Source organism: Pocillopora damicornis, chromosome 3 (genome assembly GCF_964200805.1).
Source record: "Pocillopora damicornis chromosome 3, jaPocDami1.2, whole genome shotgun sequence".
Classification (NCBI taxonomy): domain Eukaryota; kingdom Metazoa; phylum Cnidaria; class Anthozoa; order Scleractinia; family Pocilloporidae; genus Pocillopora; species Pocillopora damicornis.
The window spans coordinates 12,972,894-12,991,716 of record NC_142672.1 but is presented as its reverse complement, the minus strand read 5'-3'; the positions used below and the strand labels follow the sequence as shown (position 1 = coordinate 12,991,716).

The following is an 18,823-nucleotide window of genomic DNA, read 5'->3' as shown; positions in this document are numbered from 1 at the left end:
TCAAGTTTGAAATCGAACAGTCTATGTCAGGTCTTACGTCACAACTTACGTCATTCAGAACGAATTTGGCGCGAAATTCGCCAGAATGAGGTATTCACCGCGCCGTCCACTCAAAGTTCAACAAAGGAAGAAATTATTTCTTATTTCCATAGCCTCGTCTACTAGACTCAGTGAGCCTTATTCTGGTAAGAATCTTTTTTTGTGTTTGCCTATTTGAGCTTGTTAGCGAGCAAATTTATACCCTAATTATCTTGCCGCAATATCAGCGAGTTAAGGATATTTCGGATGAAACCGTTTTTATCGAGGTGCTGAACGTTCAGTAGCTTAATAATCAGCTAATGAAAATGAAAGCAAGTTTAAGCTTATATTTCACAATAATATATTCTCCTATTATTTCTTACCACATATTTTTTTAATCTCCAATTCTTTCAGTTTTTAGCCGCCCGATGATTGTAGTTTCGTCGTCTTAAAACAATGAATCGCTTTATCACGTTTCTTAGCTTAGGGTTATGACTGTCTAGACTGTCAATGTGCTGTCGCGTAAAGTGATGCTTTTTACCTGTATTTTCATCATTCCTTTTGTTTCAGATTCTTATTTTATCATGAGACCGTCAAGTTTCCTATAGTTGTGGCTTAACCATGGTAAGAATTCTCCATTTAAAGTACAACAGTTTTCACATTAAGAAACTGAAAAGATTAAAATAACAATTTGAAACTGGCTAATAGCAATCACGCTTAAGTGGCTTACGATTAACCATTTGCCGATAACTTAAGCCATTTCACACTACTCTGAACCGTTTGTGTCAAGTCACTGAACCAAACTACAGTTAGTTGGACGGTTTGGCAAAGCAATGAATGTCACAGTACGCTGATCTATTCAAGACTTGACTTTGTCATTTCGACACTGAACCATTTCAGTTAACACTGGGCCACGCGCGTTTTTATTGAATCAGTTCAACAAGGGTGGCTACACAGTTTCTGAATTGTATAAACCATTTTTTGTTTGAACGTTACATTTCACCAAAGGCAACTTGTCCATTTGTATTTTAAATCAATCTCTTAAAAGATAATTAGACCATTTCTGTTTATTATAAACCATTTATAATGCCTGTAATTTTGGCGGTGACGGCTGCCCATATCTATGTTTGTGTCTCTTTTGATTAAAAAAAGAGAAAAAATTAAAATAAATTTATTGAGCGTCATACCCCGCTATTTTTCCATGACACTCTACGGTAAAATAGCCCTTTTTACACTGCATTATTCAATACTGTTTAAACTAAATATAATAAAAATCACTGATCAAATGCTAAGCAGCCTATCGCGAAATTATATGTAACATTTCTGGTTTTCAGTGTGATGTAAACTTTGAAAACCCCGCGCACTCAAATACAGGTGTATTTGAGTAAATCGATTTACTTCCGCTGTAGCAAATTGGGTTAATTTTTACATAAAATATTGGGCGATGTTTCTAAATTTCTAATATGGACACTGGGTTAATTGCTTCATTGACATTTATGTTAGCTGAAAAGGAAATACTATATTTAGAACAGGTGTCTCTAGATCTCTCAAAGCTCTTAATATCTGTTGTCTGTTTACCTCTAAATTTACTTATTCACATCGTTTGTGTTGCATCCTCTTGATTCATTCTACACCGTTAATTTTCTCATTGCTTTTTCCGATCTTTACTCAGAAGTTAACGATTGACTATAACATGTACAGTTAGTTCGTATCCCCAGCCTTAAGACTCTCTAAAACAACTGAATTATTACATGCAGTGGAGAGTCTTTCGGCATATCAGGGCGTAAGCATCCCGAAAGTCACGAATCCTTGCACTGTAGATGATGAAGTTCATGGCTGAATTTGAAAGTGCTAAGGATCGGATCCACATGTAAGCAGTGCCATACATCTTAACAAGGGATTTACCTGCAGCAAAGAACACGACAATCATCGGCAGCCAACATGCGGTGAAGATAGCTATTACCATTGCTAGTGTAAACGCCACACGGCGCTCGATTTTGGAATCAACAACAACTGTGGGTGGTGCTCTGATTTCATTTTTTCTTCGCTTTTCTTTGACAAGAAAAGTCACGATGGTCGCGTAGCAGATAATTATTAAGCCATAGCTTACAACAAACACCACGAGAACCAGATAGGATGTCTCCTTGAGGAAGGGAATGCGGCATGAAGCGAAAATGATAGATACGCCCCAGACAACTCCTAACATAATCTTCAAACCGTAACTGTTCATGATCCGTCTGTGGCGGAGAGGGTAGACAACGGCAAGGAAACGGTCCACACTGATGGCTGCCAGGTGCATGACTGATGCAGAGCATGAGAGGTTTGAGCCGATAACGTAAGCAAGCTCCAGGCTGGATGCACAATCATGGAGAAACGCTCTCTTAGCGACTATAGCAGCTACCAAAGGCTCGCAGATCATCGTCACAACCAAATCAGCAATGGCCAGACTGAGAAGAAGGAAGTTGGAGCTGCGACGAAGACGAGTGCTCGTGAGCACTGCAATACAAACCATAATGTTTCCACAGGTTCCGACCACGGCTGCTATAGAATTAACTATCATAAGAAGCACGCCATGCGTCTGTGGAAGGACGCAATCGTCTGTGGAGTCAATTGAAGTATTCGCGCTGTATTCCAATGAAGTATTCTGTATATTCATTATTGATTGATTCTGGAAACAAAGCAAAGCTGATGTACAACCTCTGTCGTTTACTTCCTCAAGAGCCAAGCAATTATGGCGTTAACTACTAATTCTGTCGAGATATCTAAATATGTTCTTCGAGCGTCAAGGGAATACAAATATTGGAGTTTCAGTTGTTTCACTTTTGCATTTGATAAACGATCTTTCCAGTACCTGGACCGTGACGTTAACACTGATCTATGGTCCAAATAAGGCAGGAATATATTGTTTTGATATTGAAAATCACGGGTGACTTTTGCAGCGAGAAGTAGGCGGGTACAGGGATGGTCAGGAGGGGGACTGGGATGGGCTAGCACTCTTGATGGTGTCTTACGATAATGCTGGATCAATCGAGTCTTCGAATACAAGAGATGACATATTAAGACTAATCAAGAAATTTGAAGTTCCTACTATTTCAATTGACTTTTTGTTTGGTGTTGCATCAGATGACAGTGGATTTCCGTGAGAAAAGAGAGAATTATGCTGAGTAATTTGATATTTTCGCCTCATGACTGGAAGGCTATGGGTCACCAAAAACGTCATGTTACTATTATAGGCCTCTTAAACCACATAAATATTTTTAGTGTTATATAGTTCAAGTAAATGAGCTTTTTTGGTAAAAGCTAAAAACCCTGCTTCTCCTTAGTAGCCCTCCGCCTGAAAATGAAAAGACATTTCAAGGAAAGTTCAATCCAATTTGGCCATTTCTGAGAGTGAGCGGATCCATCGTAAGAGCAAATGGTACGATGACGAAGGCCCAAAGCTCAAAACGTCAGTTTTAGCAACTCTCACACGCAGTCCCAACTTTTTTTTTCAAGGTCTTTTAAAAGTGTTCCCCACCAGAATGCAACTGAGGAGTTAAACTTATCTTAGGATTATCAATGGTTTAGAAAAGTCGGGTATAGCCGACTACGAGCTGAAATAGAGACTCGAAACTCTTCTTGTTCTTCTAAGAGAAAGTGCCGGCGGCTGAATTCTCGAGACATGTAAGCATACAACGCGAAGCTGTTGTTTCAGTTTCAGCCATTTTCTATAACTTGATTTCCAAAATTAAACTGATATTTTAAAATCAGCAAGTGAAGTTTTGCTTGTACAACTCTCAGCTGTTCGTCCCCTACACAACGAGATGGCCTTTGCCCCATTTTCACCTTAAATATGAGCAAAATGTGTGCAAAATGGTTGATTCCCTTCAACGCTCACGAAAAAATAGCCGCGACTGATGTCTTCTCTTTCTTACACCGAACGAATTAAAAAAAAAGGATGAGAATGTAAGGTTAATGTCAGAAAGTATTGACAAAGATTTTACTCCATACACACTGAGATTTACCTTGTGAAATCCTATTGTTCGTGTCTCTGATTGGACGAACGATGTATTTTCACAGTCGTTCGCTTCGTACTTAAAAGTGTAAATCTCTGTGTGTATAAAATAAAAACATCATATCATGGAAAGTGCACACGAATGATTTTTAGTCATTCGTCGCGGTGTATCAAAAAACTCACCCGTTCGCTGCGCTCAGTCGTTCTTTTTTTTTGATTCAACGCTGATTCGTGAATAAAAATCGTTCGCGCGCACCTTCCACGGATAATCGCTATTTCTGCAACATAAGTTGATAGCTCACGACAGACTTCCCGTGCAACCTCATTAATAAACAAATTTAAATGTTTAAAGGACTGGAATAATCAGGTAAGAGAAACACGAGCACTATATGAGTGGTTGGCTTGCAGTACTAGTCCTGTATTTGAAAATAGGGAATTAACTGATTGAAGCAACACAAGTGCTGCGAAGTCAGACACCTTTCAAATGCCCGATTCAAACATTTTCTAGCCGAGGCTAAGGCATCAATACGCTGTGATGTAAAGTTTTGTCAATGTATAATATATGGAAGGCTTTTCCAGCAACTGAACTACTTATGACTACTGAATACTTGTTACAAGTAATAGGCTTTTTGTGGCAACCTGGGAGAATAGGCCTTTATCAAGGAAAAATTGAAAATTGAGTAAGCTGCTGAACCGGCGTATTTAATATTTCATTTTATTTTATCTTTACCCTCTGTACACCTTTCCTTTGCATTTGCAAAGACCAGTTTGAAGCAAAATTAAGGTTCTTCTACACGCAACCGGATTGCTTTGACATGTTTCAATGCTTCGAATGGAAAAATGCCGAATGGATAAAGTCATTCGGGGTTTTTTATGTGTTCGAATGCAAGTTACGGTTGACTCATTGCGTTCTTTACATTAATCAGTTTCGAGATTTCCAACTATGAATCGAAAGTAGGAAAATATTTGGATATAATTCATAAGCTTAACATATGCGTATGATTTTTAATATTATTATAATAAATTGATCATTGCAACTGATCACTTTATCACAGGACATAATATCAGAAGCTCTACCATTACAATAGAACTGGTGTTTGCATTTTCAACTCAGCAACCGAACATCTTGCGGGATATCGAGATATAGGCATCGCGGAAGTCTCGAATTCTTGTGCTGTAAATAACAAAGTTCATAGCAGAGTTAGAGAGAGCCAAAGATCTAATTCACATGTATGCTGGACCATAACTTTCAACCAGAGATTTTCCTGTAATGAAAAAAAACATCAACCAACGGAAACCAGCTGACAGAAAACAAAATGATCACAATTGCCAGTGTTAGTGCAACACGCCGTTCGACTATTAAATTGACATCAATGGATGATTGCCCTTCTAGACGGCCCTTTCGTTTCCTTTCCCTGACCAAAGTAAGCAATATCGACAAGTAACAAACGAACATGAGGGAATAACCAATGGCAAACATTACTGCAGCTAAGTAATAAGTTTTTTTCGGGAAGAGTTGTCGAACTGTAGCGAATGCAAAAGCGACAACCCACATTGTAGCCAGCATGATTTTCAAGCCGTAGTTCTTCATGATCCAACCGTGACGAAGAGGGAAGGTGACAGCTAAGAGGCGGTCTGTACTGATAGCCACAAGATGCATAAACGACGAGGAACAGCAAAGTTGGCTAAAAGCGAGTAGACGAGTTCAAGACTAAGCGCACACTCGTGTAGAAAGGCTCTTTTCCCGACTATTGCCACAACCAAAGGCTCGCAAATCATTGTTACGATCAAGTCAGCAATGGCCAAAGTAAGCGGCAATGGTATATTCGAGCATCGGCGAAGACAATGCTTGGTGAGTACTGCTATGCAATCAAGCAAATATAACTACCATGATAGCACTGCCATGGGACAGGGGCAGGCAACAAACTTCAGCGCTGGGGATTGATGAATTAACTTTGATCGCCGAAGAGTTGTTCATAGTTTTGCCAGAAAGAATATTGGGACTTTGACCTGCACGTCGATAAATGCAATCAAAGGACAAAACAAACACGTTAATAGCGCGAGCACACAATGCTCATTGGCTTACTGATTAATAATAATAATACTAATAATAATAACTTTATTTATATAGCGTTCATATCCTCTGCTCAAGGCGCTTTACAAAATCATACATTATTAATAAAAATTTACAAATTTACAACCATATCCTACTATAAATCTAAAGCGATGTGTATAAATCTCTAAAAATAATGGTCTGTTATTAGTATATTTACCAAACAGGAACCTCTTAAGTGCTCTTTTAAAAATTGAGATAGTGTTAGACTTCCGAATTTCATAGGGTACTAAGTTCCATTCTCTTGGCGCATGAATAGCGAATGCTCTGTCTCCGTAGGTCTTAGTATACGATCTAGGTTGCATTAAAGGTTCATTACAAACAGACCTAGATGATCTAGTAGGAGAACGATAATGTAGTTTCTGAGCTAAATAGCTAGGCGATGCCCCATTCAGTGATTTATACACTAGAAGCAGAATCTTGAAAATAATACGGTATTGGATCGGTAGCCAGTGAAGCTTCTGCAAAACAGGTGTGATATGCTGAAACTTACTCATTTGACACACAACCCTAACCGCCGTGTTTTGTACATACTGCAATCTTTTTAACTGATACTTAGGCAAGCCATATAATAATGCATTACAAGCATTTGTAAGATGCCTGAAACTAATTTTTTTCGAAACTATGACAGTCCTATTTTATATTAATACATAAAAACTCGAAGACACAGAGAGAAGCTGCAAGTATCGCAAAAAAATATTTCAAAGATTCCAAAGATTCCAACGTAGTGAATTTTCACTCGTTTTATGACTTTGTCTACGGCTGTCACAACGACAGGATAAAGTGTACGGTCGTTGGTTTTTGTTCTTATCTTCTTCTGAATAAACCCCCCCCCCCCCCCTTGAAAAGACCTCGTCGGAGTATCGTTTTGGGATTCTCCTTTCCCTTGCAGCCGCCATGGTTACAAATTTAAATTGTTCCTAAGGCGATTGATACTCTAATGCGCAAGCGCAGTAGGAAAAAACGTTGTCCGCGCCAGCCTGGACGCCAATTGGGGCAAATGAATAAAAGAATAATTTGAAACTGGCTAATAGCAATCAACAAAAAATCAAGTGCTAATGCAAACGCGGAGTTAACGCTTACGTGCAGGTTTTATTAAATGGCCCACAAATTTCACGATGAAATACTTTGCGGTCCTTAACATCTAAGCGAGAACAATGAAGCAGTTCTCAACGATAGCAATCTTTTGTTTTTGTCATCAGACCTCATGGTGGGAGTTAACATTGCTATTAGCCAGTTTCAAGTTATTCTTTTAACCTTTTCAGTTTCTTAATGCAAAAACTGCTGTACTTTAAATGGAGAATTCTTACCATAGTTAAGCTGCAACTATTAGGAACTTCACGTTATGGTAAGCAGATTGATGCAATACTAAACCATTGCGGCTTACGATTAACCATTTGCCGATAACTTAAGCCATTTCACACAACTCTGAACCGTTTGTGTCAAGTCGCTGAACCAAATTACAGTTAGTTGGACCGTTTGGCATAGCAATGAATGTCACAGCACGCTGATCCATTCAAGACTTGACTTTGTCATTTCGACACTGAACCATTTCAGTTAACTCTGAGCCACTCGTGTTTTTTCTATTAAATCAGTTCAACGAGGGCGGCTGCACAGTTTATGAATTGCATAAATCATTTTTGGTTTGAAAATTTCATTTCGCCAAAGGCGACTTGTTCATTTGTATTTTAAATAAATCTCTTAAAAGACAATTAGACCATTTCTGTTTATTATAAACCATTTATAATGTCTGTAATTTTTGCGGTGACTGTCGAGAACGATTTCTTTATAATTAATGATTAAAGTTATAAATTGTCACACAATGTAACGAAATACTAGACTGATCGTAACGCGAATAGGAAGATTTCGTGACATGATATTTCACAACGTTGTAAACAAAGTTCAACACTGATTTGCATGCGTACAGTGAACTAAATAAGGGAAAGAAACGTATAATTGTGAAATTGCAACTAACAGTACTTTGGGATTGGGAATTTACTGAACTCGTGATTGTGGGAAAATTACTTTATTTCGCAACTAGAACTGTAAAACGAAGTAGCACTGAATTGTAAGGGCAGATTGGTATTAGATTGTTAGAGTGTTAGTATGTTCAGATTGTCAGGAGTGATGGAAGAAAATAAACGCGTTTAGAAAACAAAGAAGTATACAGTCCTCTTGATTCCGCGACAGTGACGGCCGCCCATATTTGTGTTTGTGTTTCTTTTGAATTAAAAAAAGAAAAAATTAAAATACATTTATTGAGCGCCATACCCCGCTATTTTTCCATGACACTCTACAGTATAAGAGCCCTTATTATTCAATACTGTTCAAACTAGCTATAATAAAAATTACTGATCAAATGCTAAGCAACCTATCACGAAATAATATAAAACATTTCTGGTTTTCAGTGTGATATAAACTTTGAAAACCCCGCACACTCAAATACAGGTGTATTTGAGTAAATCGATATCGACTTACTTCCGCTGTAGCAAATTGGGTTAATTTTTACATAAAATATTGGGCGATGTTTCAAAATTTCTAATATGGACACTGCATTATTTGCTTCGTCGAGTTTTATGTCAGCAGAAAGGAAATGATATATTTAGAATCGGTGTCTTCAGATCTCTCAAGGCTCTTAATATATCTGTTGTCTGTTTACCTCTAAATTTACCAATTCACGTTTTTACATTGCATCCTTTTGATTCATTCCCTCACGGTTAATTTTCTCATTGCTTTTGCCCGTCTTCCCTCAAAAGTTAACGATTGACTATAACGTGAACAGATAGTTCGGATGCCCAGCCTTGATACTCACGACTGAATTATTACGAGCAGTGGAAAGTCTTTCGGCATATTAGAGCGTAAGCATCCCGGAAGTCACGAATCCTTGCACTGTAGATGATGAAGTTCATGGCTGAATTTGAAAGTGCCAAGGATCGGACCCACATGTAAGCAGTCCCATACATCTTAACAAGGGATTTACCAGCAGCAAAGAACACGACAATCATCGGCAGCCAACATGCGGTGAAGATAGCTATTACCATTGCCAGTGTAAACGCCACACGGCGCTCGATTTTGGAATTGACAACAACTGTGGGTGGTGCTCTGAGTTCATTTTTTCTTCGCTTTTCTTTAACAAGAAAAGTCACGATGGTCGCGTAGCAGATAATTATTAACCCATAACTTACAACAAACATCACGAGAACCAGATAAGATGTCTCCTTGAGGAAGGGAATGCGGCATGAAGCGAAAATGATAGATACGCCCCAGACAACTCCTAACATGATCTTCAAACCGTAACTGTTCATGACCCGTCTGTGGTGGAGAGGGTAGACGACTGCAAGGAAACGGTCCACACTGATGGCTGCCAGGTGCATGACCGATGCAGAGCACGAGAGGTTTGAGCCGATAACGTAGGCAAGCTCCAGGCTGGATGCACAATCATGGAGAAACGCTCTCTTAGCGACTATAGCAGCAACCAAAGGTTCGCAGATCATCGTCACTACCAAATCAGCAATGGCCAGACTGAGCAGAAGGAAGTTGGAGCTGCGACGAAGACGAGTGCTCGTGAGCACCGCAATACAAACCATAATGTTTCCACAGGTTCCGACCACGGCTGCTATAGAATTAACTATCATAAGAAGCACGCCATGAGTCTGCGGAAGGACGCAATCGTCTGTTGAGTCACTTGAAGTATTCGCGCTGTATTCCAGTGAAATATTCTGTATGTTCATTATTGATTAATTCTGGAAACAAAGCAAAGCTGATGAGTAATCCTCTGCTGTTAACTTTCTTAAGAGCCAAGCAATTATGACGGGATTCCCAATTGTTTGAGATATTTACAGATGTTCTTCGCGCAACAAGGGAATAACAGATATTGTTTCAGTTGTTTCGCTTTTGCATATGATATATGATCCTTCCAGTACATGTACCGTCACGTTCACACTGATTTGTATTCCAAGAAAGGCAGGAAGTTATGTTTTGACTTTGAAAATCACGAGTGACCTTTTCAGTTGGATGTAGGCGGGGGAGGGGGAGGGGGAAGGGAGGAGGGGGACAGGGGTGAGCTAGCACTCTTGATTGTTCAAATACACGAGATGATATATTAAGACAAATCAAGAAATTTGAAGTTCCTACCATTTAAATTGAATTTTGTTTGGTGTTCCATCGGATGACATAATGACAGTGGACAGTGGAGTTCCGTGAGAAAATCTAGCCGAATAATTTGATATTTTCGCCTCATGAATGGAAGGTTATGGGTCACCAAAAACGTGTATAAGCCTCCTAGACAACATAAACATTCAAGTGAATGAGCTTTATCCGGTAAAAGCTAAAACTTCTGCTTCTCCATAGCGGCTCTCCGCTTGAAAACGAAAAGATAATTCAAGGAAAAGTTCCATTTTGGCCATTTCTGAGAGTGAGAGGATCCAACGTAAGAGTGAATGGTTCGATGACGAAGGCCTAAAGCTTGAAACGTCAGCTTTAAAAACTCTCTACGGTAGCCAATTTACACTTCCAATTGCAGGGTCGGCTGCCTTATCAACATAGTTTAAGGGTAGCGAGTTTCATTCGTTGTTGTGAACTCTGGAAAAAAGATATCAGGTGTTGTTTCACTTCAAGCCTAGTCAAAGCTGTATTTTTTTTTTAATCGATTGATTTCTAAATAATATTAACATAAATCTACCTTGGTCGAGAAATCAGAGGCGGTGCTCACGTGACAGGGTAATGTCACACACAAGTCCTCCCTCGACAAGACAAAAAAAATTCATTGTCAAAGATGACAACGATTTATCTATTTTCTGCAACAGCACGATAATGAAAGCTATGATAACTCGTGTGGCACTGACTTGAAATCCGACAAGGAATGATCAAGAGGAGACTGAACTTTACCAGAATCTCACTGACAGATTTAAGCTGTTCAGTTGAACTTGTCTTCTTATACGTAGGACCTAAGAAATATTTTTTTATTGCTTGAGTGTAAGAAAACACAACATAGAATTTAGAATTAAAGAATGTTGATGTCAATATCTTTGCAGACAGGATGTTTCAGCTCAGTTCTTTTGTAAGATGTAATGATATTAATAAGCCAAATGGTGATATGGATGTCTTTTTATGACATTCTGACCATTTTTTGAGCACAGATGTTCTGAAGGCTAGTGCAAAGGTGTTTTTTAATTCAATATATATGGTTATTTCTTATCTTATTTAGAATGATTGGTTTTAAATTACTATAACTTATTCTTAGTTCTGTTTTACAGGAAGTAAGTTTTCTGACCATCTCTACTTTACTATCTCTAGCGATCGCTTTTCAAAGAAATTTTTCCCTCAGGTACGGTAACTTTCATCTCTGTTAAGCGGTCACCTCTATTAAGCGGTCGTGGTCACCCATGACTGAACCCAACGGCCTATTTGTACTGTCTTTCATCTGTATTGGACGGTCACTTAAGCGGAAATGCTTACATAAACTATCAATAAACTTACTTATGCACGAAAACCACGCAATTTATTTGCTGGTCAGTCTATAATAAGTGGTCACCCCACTTCTCCCTATGGGTGGCCGCTTAATAGCTAACCAAAAAATAATTAAATTAAACAATATAAATAAAAGAAAATAGTAGTTGTTGTAGCGATGTTTCGACAGGGACTCGGAAAAGGATTTGGTACTTTTGATTTGGTAGTTCCTGAACCATCTCTTTTTTTTTTTTTTTTAATTACAAGTAGCTCCAATACTTATTTTTAACCTTTCACTCTCTGTGGAGGCACCAACTAGTAATTTCACCTCAAAATATCGATCCAAACCGTCAGAGCCTACCCTTAGTCATGAGAGATTTATGAAAGAGAGTAAACGAAATCGACATTGAAATATTTGGGGTTAAATGTGCAGAATTTCTTCGACAGACATGTGCTCTGGGCTGAATGTAGCCGAAAATTTTCCAGCGCTACTTTTTCCGCTAATTATTTAGAGCCTCGACTACCTTTGACCTGATATTGAGCGTAACTTGCTTGACATTTTTATCACTGAATTTTCTTCTGAAATAGCCACCTTCGATCAGTAATCTGTGTATGGGCGGCCGTCACCACTAAAATTACAGGCATCTTAAATGGTTTATAATAAGCAGAAATGGTCTAATTGTCTTTTAAGAGATTTATTTAAACTTCAAATGGAATATTCAAACAAGAAATGGTTTGTACAATTCAGAAAATGTGTAGCCACCCCTGATGAACTGATTCAATAAAAACACGAGTGGCCCAGCGCTGAAACGGTTCAGTGTCGAAATGACAAAGTCAAGTCTTGAATGGTCAGCGTGTTGTGACATTCATTGCTATGCCAAACGGTCCAACTAACGGTACTTTGGTTCAGTGACATGACACAAACGGTTCAGAGCAGTGTGAATTGGCAAATAGTTAATCGTAAGCTACAATGGTTTAGTATCAATCTGCTTACCGTAAAGTGAAATGGTTTAGCGTGAGCCCAAATAGCTTAGCGTGACGACAACTACTTTTTAGTACAAAGCGAAATGTGTTTTACAGCAATTGTTTTACAGCAATTGGTGTACGCCGTAACCACCAAAATGGATAAGTCAAGTTTGAAATCGAACAGTCTATGTCAGGTCTTACGTCACAACTTACGTCATTCAGAACGAATTTGGCGCGAAATTCGCCAGAATGAGGTATTCACCGCGCCGTCCACTCAAAGTTCAACAAAGGAAGAAATTATTTATTTCCATAGCCTCGTCTACTAGACTCAGCGAGCCTTATTCTGGTAAGAATCTTTTTTTAATGTTTGCCTATTTGAGCTTGTTAGCGAACAAATTCATACCCTAATTATCTTTATCACGTTTCTTAGATAGGGTTCTGACTGTCTAGACTGTCAATGTGCTGTCGCGTAAAATGATGCTTTTTATCTGTATTTTTATCATTCCTTTTGTTTCAGATTCTTATTTTATCTTGAGACTGTAAAGTTTCTGATAGTTGCGGCTTAACCATGGTAAGAATTCTTCATTTAAAGTACAGTAGTTTTCACATTAAGAAACTGAAAAGATTAAAAGAATAATTTGAAACTAGCTAATAGTAATCACGCTTAAGTGGCTTACGATTAACCATTTGCCGAGAACCCGTAAAGCCATTTCACACTACTCTAAACCGTTTGTGTCAAGTCGCTGAACCAAAGTACAGTTAGTTGGACCGTTTGGCATAGCAATGAATGTCACAGTACGCTGATCTATTCAAGACTTGACATTTCGACACTGAACCATTTCAGTTAACACTGGGCCACGCGCGTTTTTATTGAATCAGTTTAACAAGGGTGGCTACACAATTTCTGAATTGTATAAACCATTTATTGTTTGAACGTTACATTTCACCAAAGGCGACTTGTCCATTTGTACTTGAAATAAATCTCTTAAAAGATAATTAGACCATTTCTGTTTATCATAAACCATTTATAATGCCTGTAATTTTGGCGGTGACGGCCGCCCATGTCTATGTTTGTGTCTCTTTTGAATAAAAAACGAAAAAATTAAAATACATTTATTGAGCGTCATACCCGCTATTTTACCATGACACTCTACGGTAAAATAGCCCTTTTTACACTGCATTATTCAATACTGTTCAAACTAAATATAATAAAAATCATTGATCAAATGCTAAGCAGCCTATCGCGAAATTATATGTGACACTTCTAGTTTTCAGTGTGATATAAACTTTGAAAACCCCGCACACTCAAATACTGGTGTATTTGAGTAAATCGATATCGATTTACTTCCGCTGTAGCAAATTGGGTTAACTTTTACATAAAATATTGGGCGATGTTTCTAAATTTCTAATATGGACACTGCGTTAATTGCTTCCTTAACTTTTATGTTAGCTGAAAAGGAAATATTATATTTAGAACCGGTGTCTCTAGATCTCTCAAAGCTCTTAATATCTGTTGTCTGTTTACCTCTAAATTTACTTATTCACATCGTTTATGTGTTGCATCCTCTTGATTCATTCTACATCGTTAATTTTCTCATTGCTTTTTCCGATCTTTACTCAGAAGTTAACGATTGACTATAACATGTACAGTTAGTTCGTATCCCCAGCCTTAATACTCTCTAAAACAACTGAATTATTACATGCAGTGGAGAGTCTTTCGGCATATCAGGGCGTAAGCATCCCGAAAGTCACGAATCCTTGCACTGTAGATGATGAAGTTCATGGCTGAATTTGAAAGTGCTAATGATCGGATCCACATGTAAGCAGTGCCATACATCTTAACAAGGGATTTACCAGCAGCAAAGAACACGACAATCATCGGCAGCCAACATGCGGTGAAGATAGCTATTACCATTGCCAGTGTAAACGCCACACGGCGCTCGATTTTGGAATTGACAACAACTGTGGGTCGTGCTCTGATTTCATTTTTTCTTCGCTTTTCTTTGACAAGAAAAGTCACGATGGTCGCGTAGCAGATAATTATTAAGCCATAGCTTACAACAAACACCACGAGAACCAGATAAGATGTCTCCTTGAGGAAGGGAATGCGACATGAAGCGAAAATGATAGATACTCCCCAGACAACTCCTAGCATGATCTTCAAACCGTAACTGTTCATAATCCGTTTGTGGCGGAGAGGGTAGACAACGGCAAGGAAACGGTCCACACTGATGGCTGCCAGGTGCATGACTGATGCAGAGCACGAGAGGTTTGAGCCGATAACGTAAGCAAGCTCCAGACTGGATGCACAATCTTGGAGAAACGCTCTCTTAGCGACTATGGCAGCTACCAAAGGCTCGCAGATCATCGTCACTACCAAATCAGCAATGGCCAGACTGAGAAGAAGGAAGTTGGAGCTGCGACGAAGACGAGTGCTCGTGAGCACCGCAATACAAACCATAATGTTTCCACAGGTTCCGACCACGGCTGCTATAGAATTAACTATCATAAGAAGCACGCCATGCGTCTGTGGAAGGACGCAATTGTCTGTGGAGTTAATTGAAGTATTCGCGCTGTATTCCAATGAAGTATTCTGTATATTCATTATTGATTGATTCTGGAAACAAAGCAAAGCTGATGTACAAACCTCTGTCGTTTACTTCCTCAAGAGCCAAGCAATTATGGCGTTAACTACTAATTCTGTCCAGATATCTAAATATGTTCTTCGCGCGTCAAGGGAATACAGATATTGGAGTTTCAGTTGTTTCACTTTTGCATTTGATAAACGATCTTTCCAGTACCTGGACCGTGACGTTAACACTGATCTATGGTCCAAATAAGGCAGGAATATATTGTTTTCATATTGAAAATCACGGGTGACTTTTGCAGCGAGAAGTTGGCGGGTACAGGGATGGGAAGGAGGGGGACTGGGATGGGCTAGCACTCTTGATGGTGAGTAATTTTATATTTTCGCCTCATGACTGGAAGGCTATGGGTCACCAAAAACGTCATGTTACTATTATAGGCCTCTTAGACCACATAAATATTTTTAGTATTATATAGTTCAAGTAAATGAGCTTTTTTGGTAAAAGCTAAAAACCCTGCTTCTCCTTAGCAGCCCTCCGCCTGAAAATGAAAAGACATTTCAAGGAAAGTTCAATCCAATTTGGCCATTTCTGAGAGTGAGCGGATCCATCGTAAGAGCAAATGGTACGATGACGAAGGCCCAAAGCTCAAAACGTCAGTTTTAGCAACTCTCACACGCAGTCCCAACTTTTTTTTTCAAGGTCTTTTAAAAGTGTTCCCCACCAGAATGCAACTGAGGAGTTAAACTTATCTTAGGATTATGAATGGTCTATAAAAGTCGGGTATAGCCGACTACGTGCTGAAATAGAGACTCGAAACTCTTCTTGTTCTTCTAAGAGAAAGTGCCGGCGGCTGAATTCTCGAGACATGTAAGCATACAACGCGAAGCTGTTGTTTCAGTTTCAGCCATTTTCTATAACTTGATTCCCAAAATTAAACTGATATTTTAAAATCAGCAAGTAAAGTTTTGCTTGTACAACTCTCCGCTGTTCGTCCCCTACACAACGAGATGGACTTTGCCCCATTTTCACCTTAAATATGAGCAAAATGTGTGCAAAATGGTTGATTCCCTTCAACGCTCACGAAAAAATAGCCGCGACTGATGTCTTCTCTTTCTTACACCGAACGAATTAAAAAAAAAAGGATGAGAATGTAAGGTTAATGTCAGAAAGTATTGAAAAAGATTTTACTCCATACACACTGAGATTTACCTTGTGAAATCCTATTGTTCGTGTCTCTGATTGGACGAACGATGTATTTTCACAGTCGTTTGCTTCGTACTTAAAAGTGTAAATCTCTGTGTGTATAAAATAAAAACATCATATCATGGAAAGTGCAAACGAATGATTTTTAGTCACTCGTTGCGGTGTATCAAAAAACTCACCCGTTCGCTGCGCTCAGTCGTTCTTTTTTTTTTATTCAACGCTGATTCGTGAATAAAAATCGTTCGTGCGCACCTTCCACGGATAATCGCTATTTCTGCAACATAAGTTGATAGCTCACGACAGTTGTGACAGACTTCCCGTGCAACCTCATTAATAAACAAATTTGAATGTTTAAAGGATTGGAATAATCAGGGAAGAGAAACACGAGCACTATATGAGTGGTTGGCCTGCAGTACTAGGCCTGTATTTGAAAATAGGGAATTAACTGATTGAAGCAACACAAGTGCTGCGAAGTCAGACACCTTTCAAATGCCCGATTCAAACATTTTCTAGCCGAGGCTAAGGCATCAATACACTGTGATATCAAGTTTTGTCACTGTATAATATATGGAAGGCTTTTCCAGCAACTGAACTACTTATGACTACTGGATACCTGTTACAAGTAATAGGCTTTTTGTGGCAACCTGGGAGAATAGGCCTTTATCAAGGAAAAATTGAAAATTGAGTAAGCTGCTGCACCGGCGTATTTAATATTTCATTTTATTTTATCTTTACCCTCTGTACACCTTTCCTTTGCATTTGCAAAGACCAGTTTGAAGCAAAATTAAGGTTCTTCTACACGCAACCGGATTGCTTTGACATGTTTCAATGCTTCGAATGGAAAAATGCCGAATGGATAAAGTCATTCGGGGTTTTTTATGTGTTCGAATGCAAGTTACGGTTGACTCATTGCGTTCTTTACATTAATCAGTTTCGAGATTTCCAACTATGAATCGAAAGTAGGAAAATATTTGGATATAATTCATAAGCTTAACATATGCGTATGATTTTTAATATTATTATAATAAATTGATCATTGCAACTGATCACTTTACCACAGGACATAATATCAGAAGCTCTACCATTACAATAGAACTGGTGTTTGCATTTTCAACTCAGCAACCGAACATCTTGCGGGATATCGAGATATAGGCATCGCGGAAGTCTCGAATTCTTGTGCTGTAAATAACAAAGTTCATAGCAGAGTTAGAGAGAGCCAAAGATCTAATTCACATGTATGCTGGACCATAACTTTCAACCAGAGATTTTCCTGTAATGAAAAAAAACATCAACCAACGGAAACCAGCTGACAGAAAACAAAATGATCACAATTGCCAGTGTTAGTGCAACACGCCGTTCGACTTTCAAATTGACATCAATGGATGATTGCGCTCTTAGACGGCCCTTTCGTTTCCTTTCCCTGACCAAAGTAAGCAATATCGACAAGTAACAAACGAACATGAGGGAATAACCAATGGCAAACATTACTGCAGCTAAGTAATAAGTTTTTTTCGGGAAGAGCTGTCGAACTGTGGCGAATGCAAAAGCGACAACCTACATTGTAGCCAGCATGATTTTCAAGCCGTAGTTCTTCATGATCCGACCGTGACGAAGAGGGAAGGTGACAGCTAAGAGGCGGCCTGTACTGATAGCCACAAGATGCATAAACGACGAGGAACAGCAAAGTTGGCTAAAAGCGAGTAGACGAGTTCAAGACTAAGCGCACACTCGTGTAGAAAGGCTCTTTTCCCGACTATTGCCACAACCAAAGGCTCGCAAATCATTGTTACGATCAAGTCAGCAATGGCCAAAGTAAGCGGCAATGGTATATTCGAGCATCGGCGAAGACAATGCTTGGTGAGTACTGCTATGCAATCAAGCAAATATAACTACCATGATAGCACTGCCATGGGACAGGGGCAGGCAACAAACTTCAGCGCTGGGGATTGATGAATTAACTTTGATCGCCGAAGAGTTGTTCATAGTTTTGCCAGAAAGAATATTGGGACTTTGACCTGCACGTCGATAAATGCAATCAAAGGACAAAACAAACACGTTAATAGCGCGAGCACACAATGCTCATTGGCTTACTGATTAATAATAATAATACTAATAATAATAACTTTATTTATATAGCGTTCATATCCTCTGCTCAAGGCGCTTTACAAAATCATACATTATTAATAAAAATTTACAAATTTACAACCATATCCTACTATAAATCTAAAGCGATGTGTATAAATCTCTAAAAATAATGGTCTGTTATTAGTATATTTACTAAACAGGAACGTCTTAAGTGCTCTTTTAAAAATTGAGATAGTGTTAGACTTCCGAATTTCATAGGGTACTAAGTTCCATTCTCTTGGCGCATGAATAGCGAATGCTCTGTCTCCGTAAGTCTTAGTATACGATCTAGGTTGCATTAAAGGTTCATTACAAACAGACCTAGATGATCTAGTAGGAGAACGATAATGTAGTTTCTGAGCTAAATAG

At 38.8% G+C, this 18,823-nt stretch overlaps 3 protein-coding genes and 2 pseudogenes across 3 annotated transcripts; all 5 read right to left on the bottom strand.

The window, feature by feature from the left end:
- Positions 1-912: 912 nt before the first annotated feature.
- Positions 913-3,579, bottom strand: LOC149048285 (histamine H2 receptor-like). The gene has a single exon (XM_089199733.1). It carries the CDS (start codon positions 2,672-2,674, stop codon positions 1,766-1,768), a length of 909 nt encoding a protein of 302 aa, XP_089055859.1. The 5' UTR covers positions 2,675-3,579; the 3' UTR covers positions 913-1,765.
- A 1,508-nt stretch (positions 3,580-5,087) lies between these two features.
- On the bottom strand, positions 5,088-6,067 carry LOC149048284 (adenosine receptor A2a-like; annotated as a pseudogene).
- Positions 6,068-8,423: 2,356 nt separating this feature from the next.
- LOC149048283 (histamine H2 receptor-like) lies at positions 8,424-10,087 on the bottom strand. Its single transcript, XM_089199732.1, has one exon. It carries the CDS (start codon positions 9,854-9,856, stop codon positions 8,948-8,950), a length of 909 nt encoding a protein of 302 aa, XP_089055858.1. The 5' UTR covers positions 9,857-10,087; the 3' UTR covers positions 8,424-8,947.
- Positions 10,088-13,535: 3,448 nt separating this feature from the next.
- Positions 13,536-15,427, bottom strand: LOC149048282 (histamine H2 receptor-like). The gene has a single exon (XM_089199731.1). It carries the CDS (start codon positions 15,142-15,144, stop codon positions 14,236-14,238), a length of 909 nt encoding a protein of 302 aa, XP_089055857.1. The 5' UTR covers positions 15,145-15,427; the 3' UTR covers positions 13,536-14,235.
- A 1,912-nt stretch (positions 15,428-17,339) lies between these two features.
- LOC113674234 (adenosine receptor A2a-like) lies at positions 17,340-18,313 on the bottom strand (annotated as a pseudogene).
- Positions 18,314-18,823: the final 510 nt, after the last annotated feature.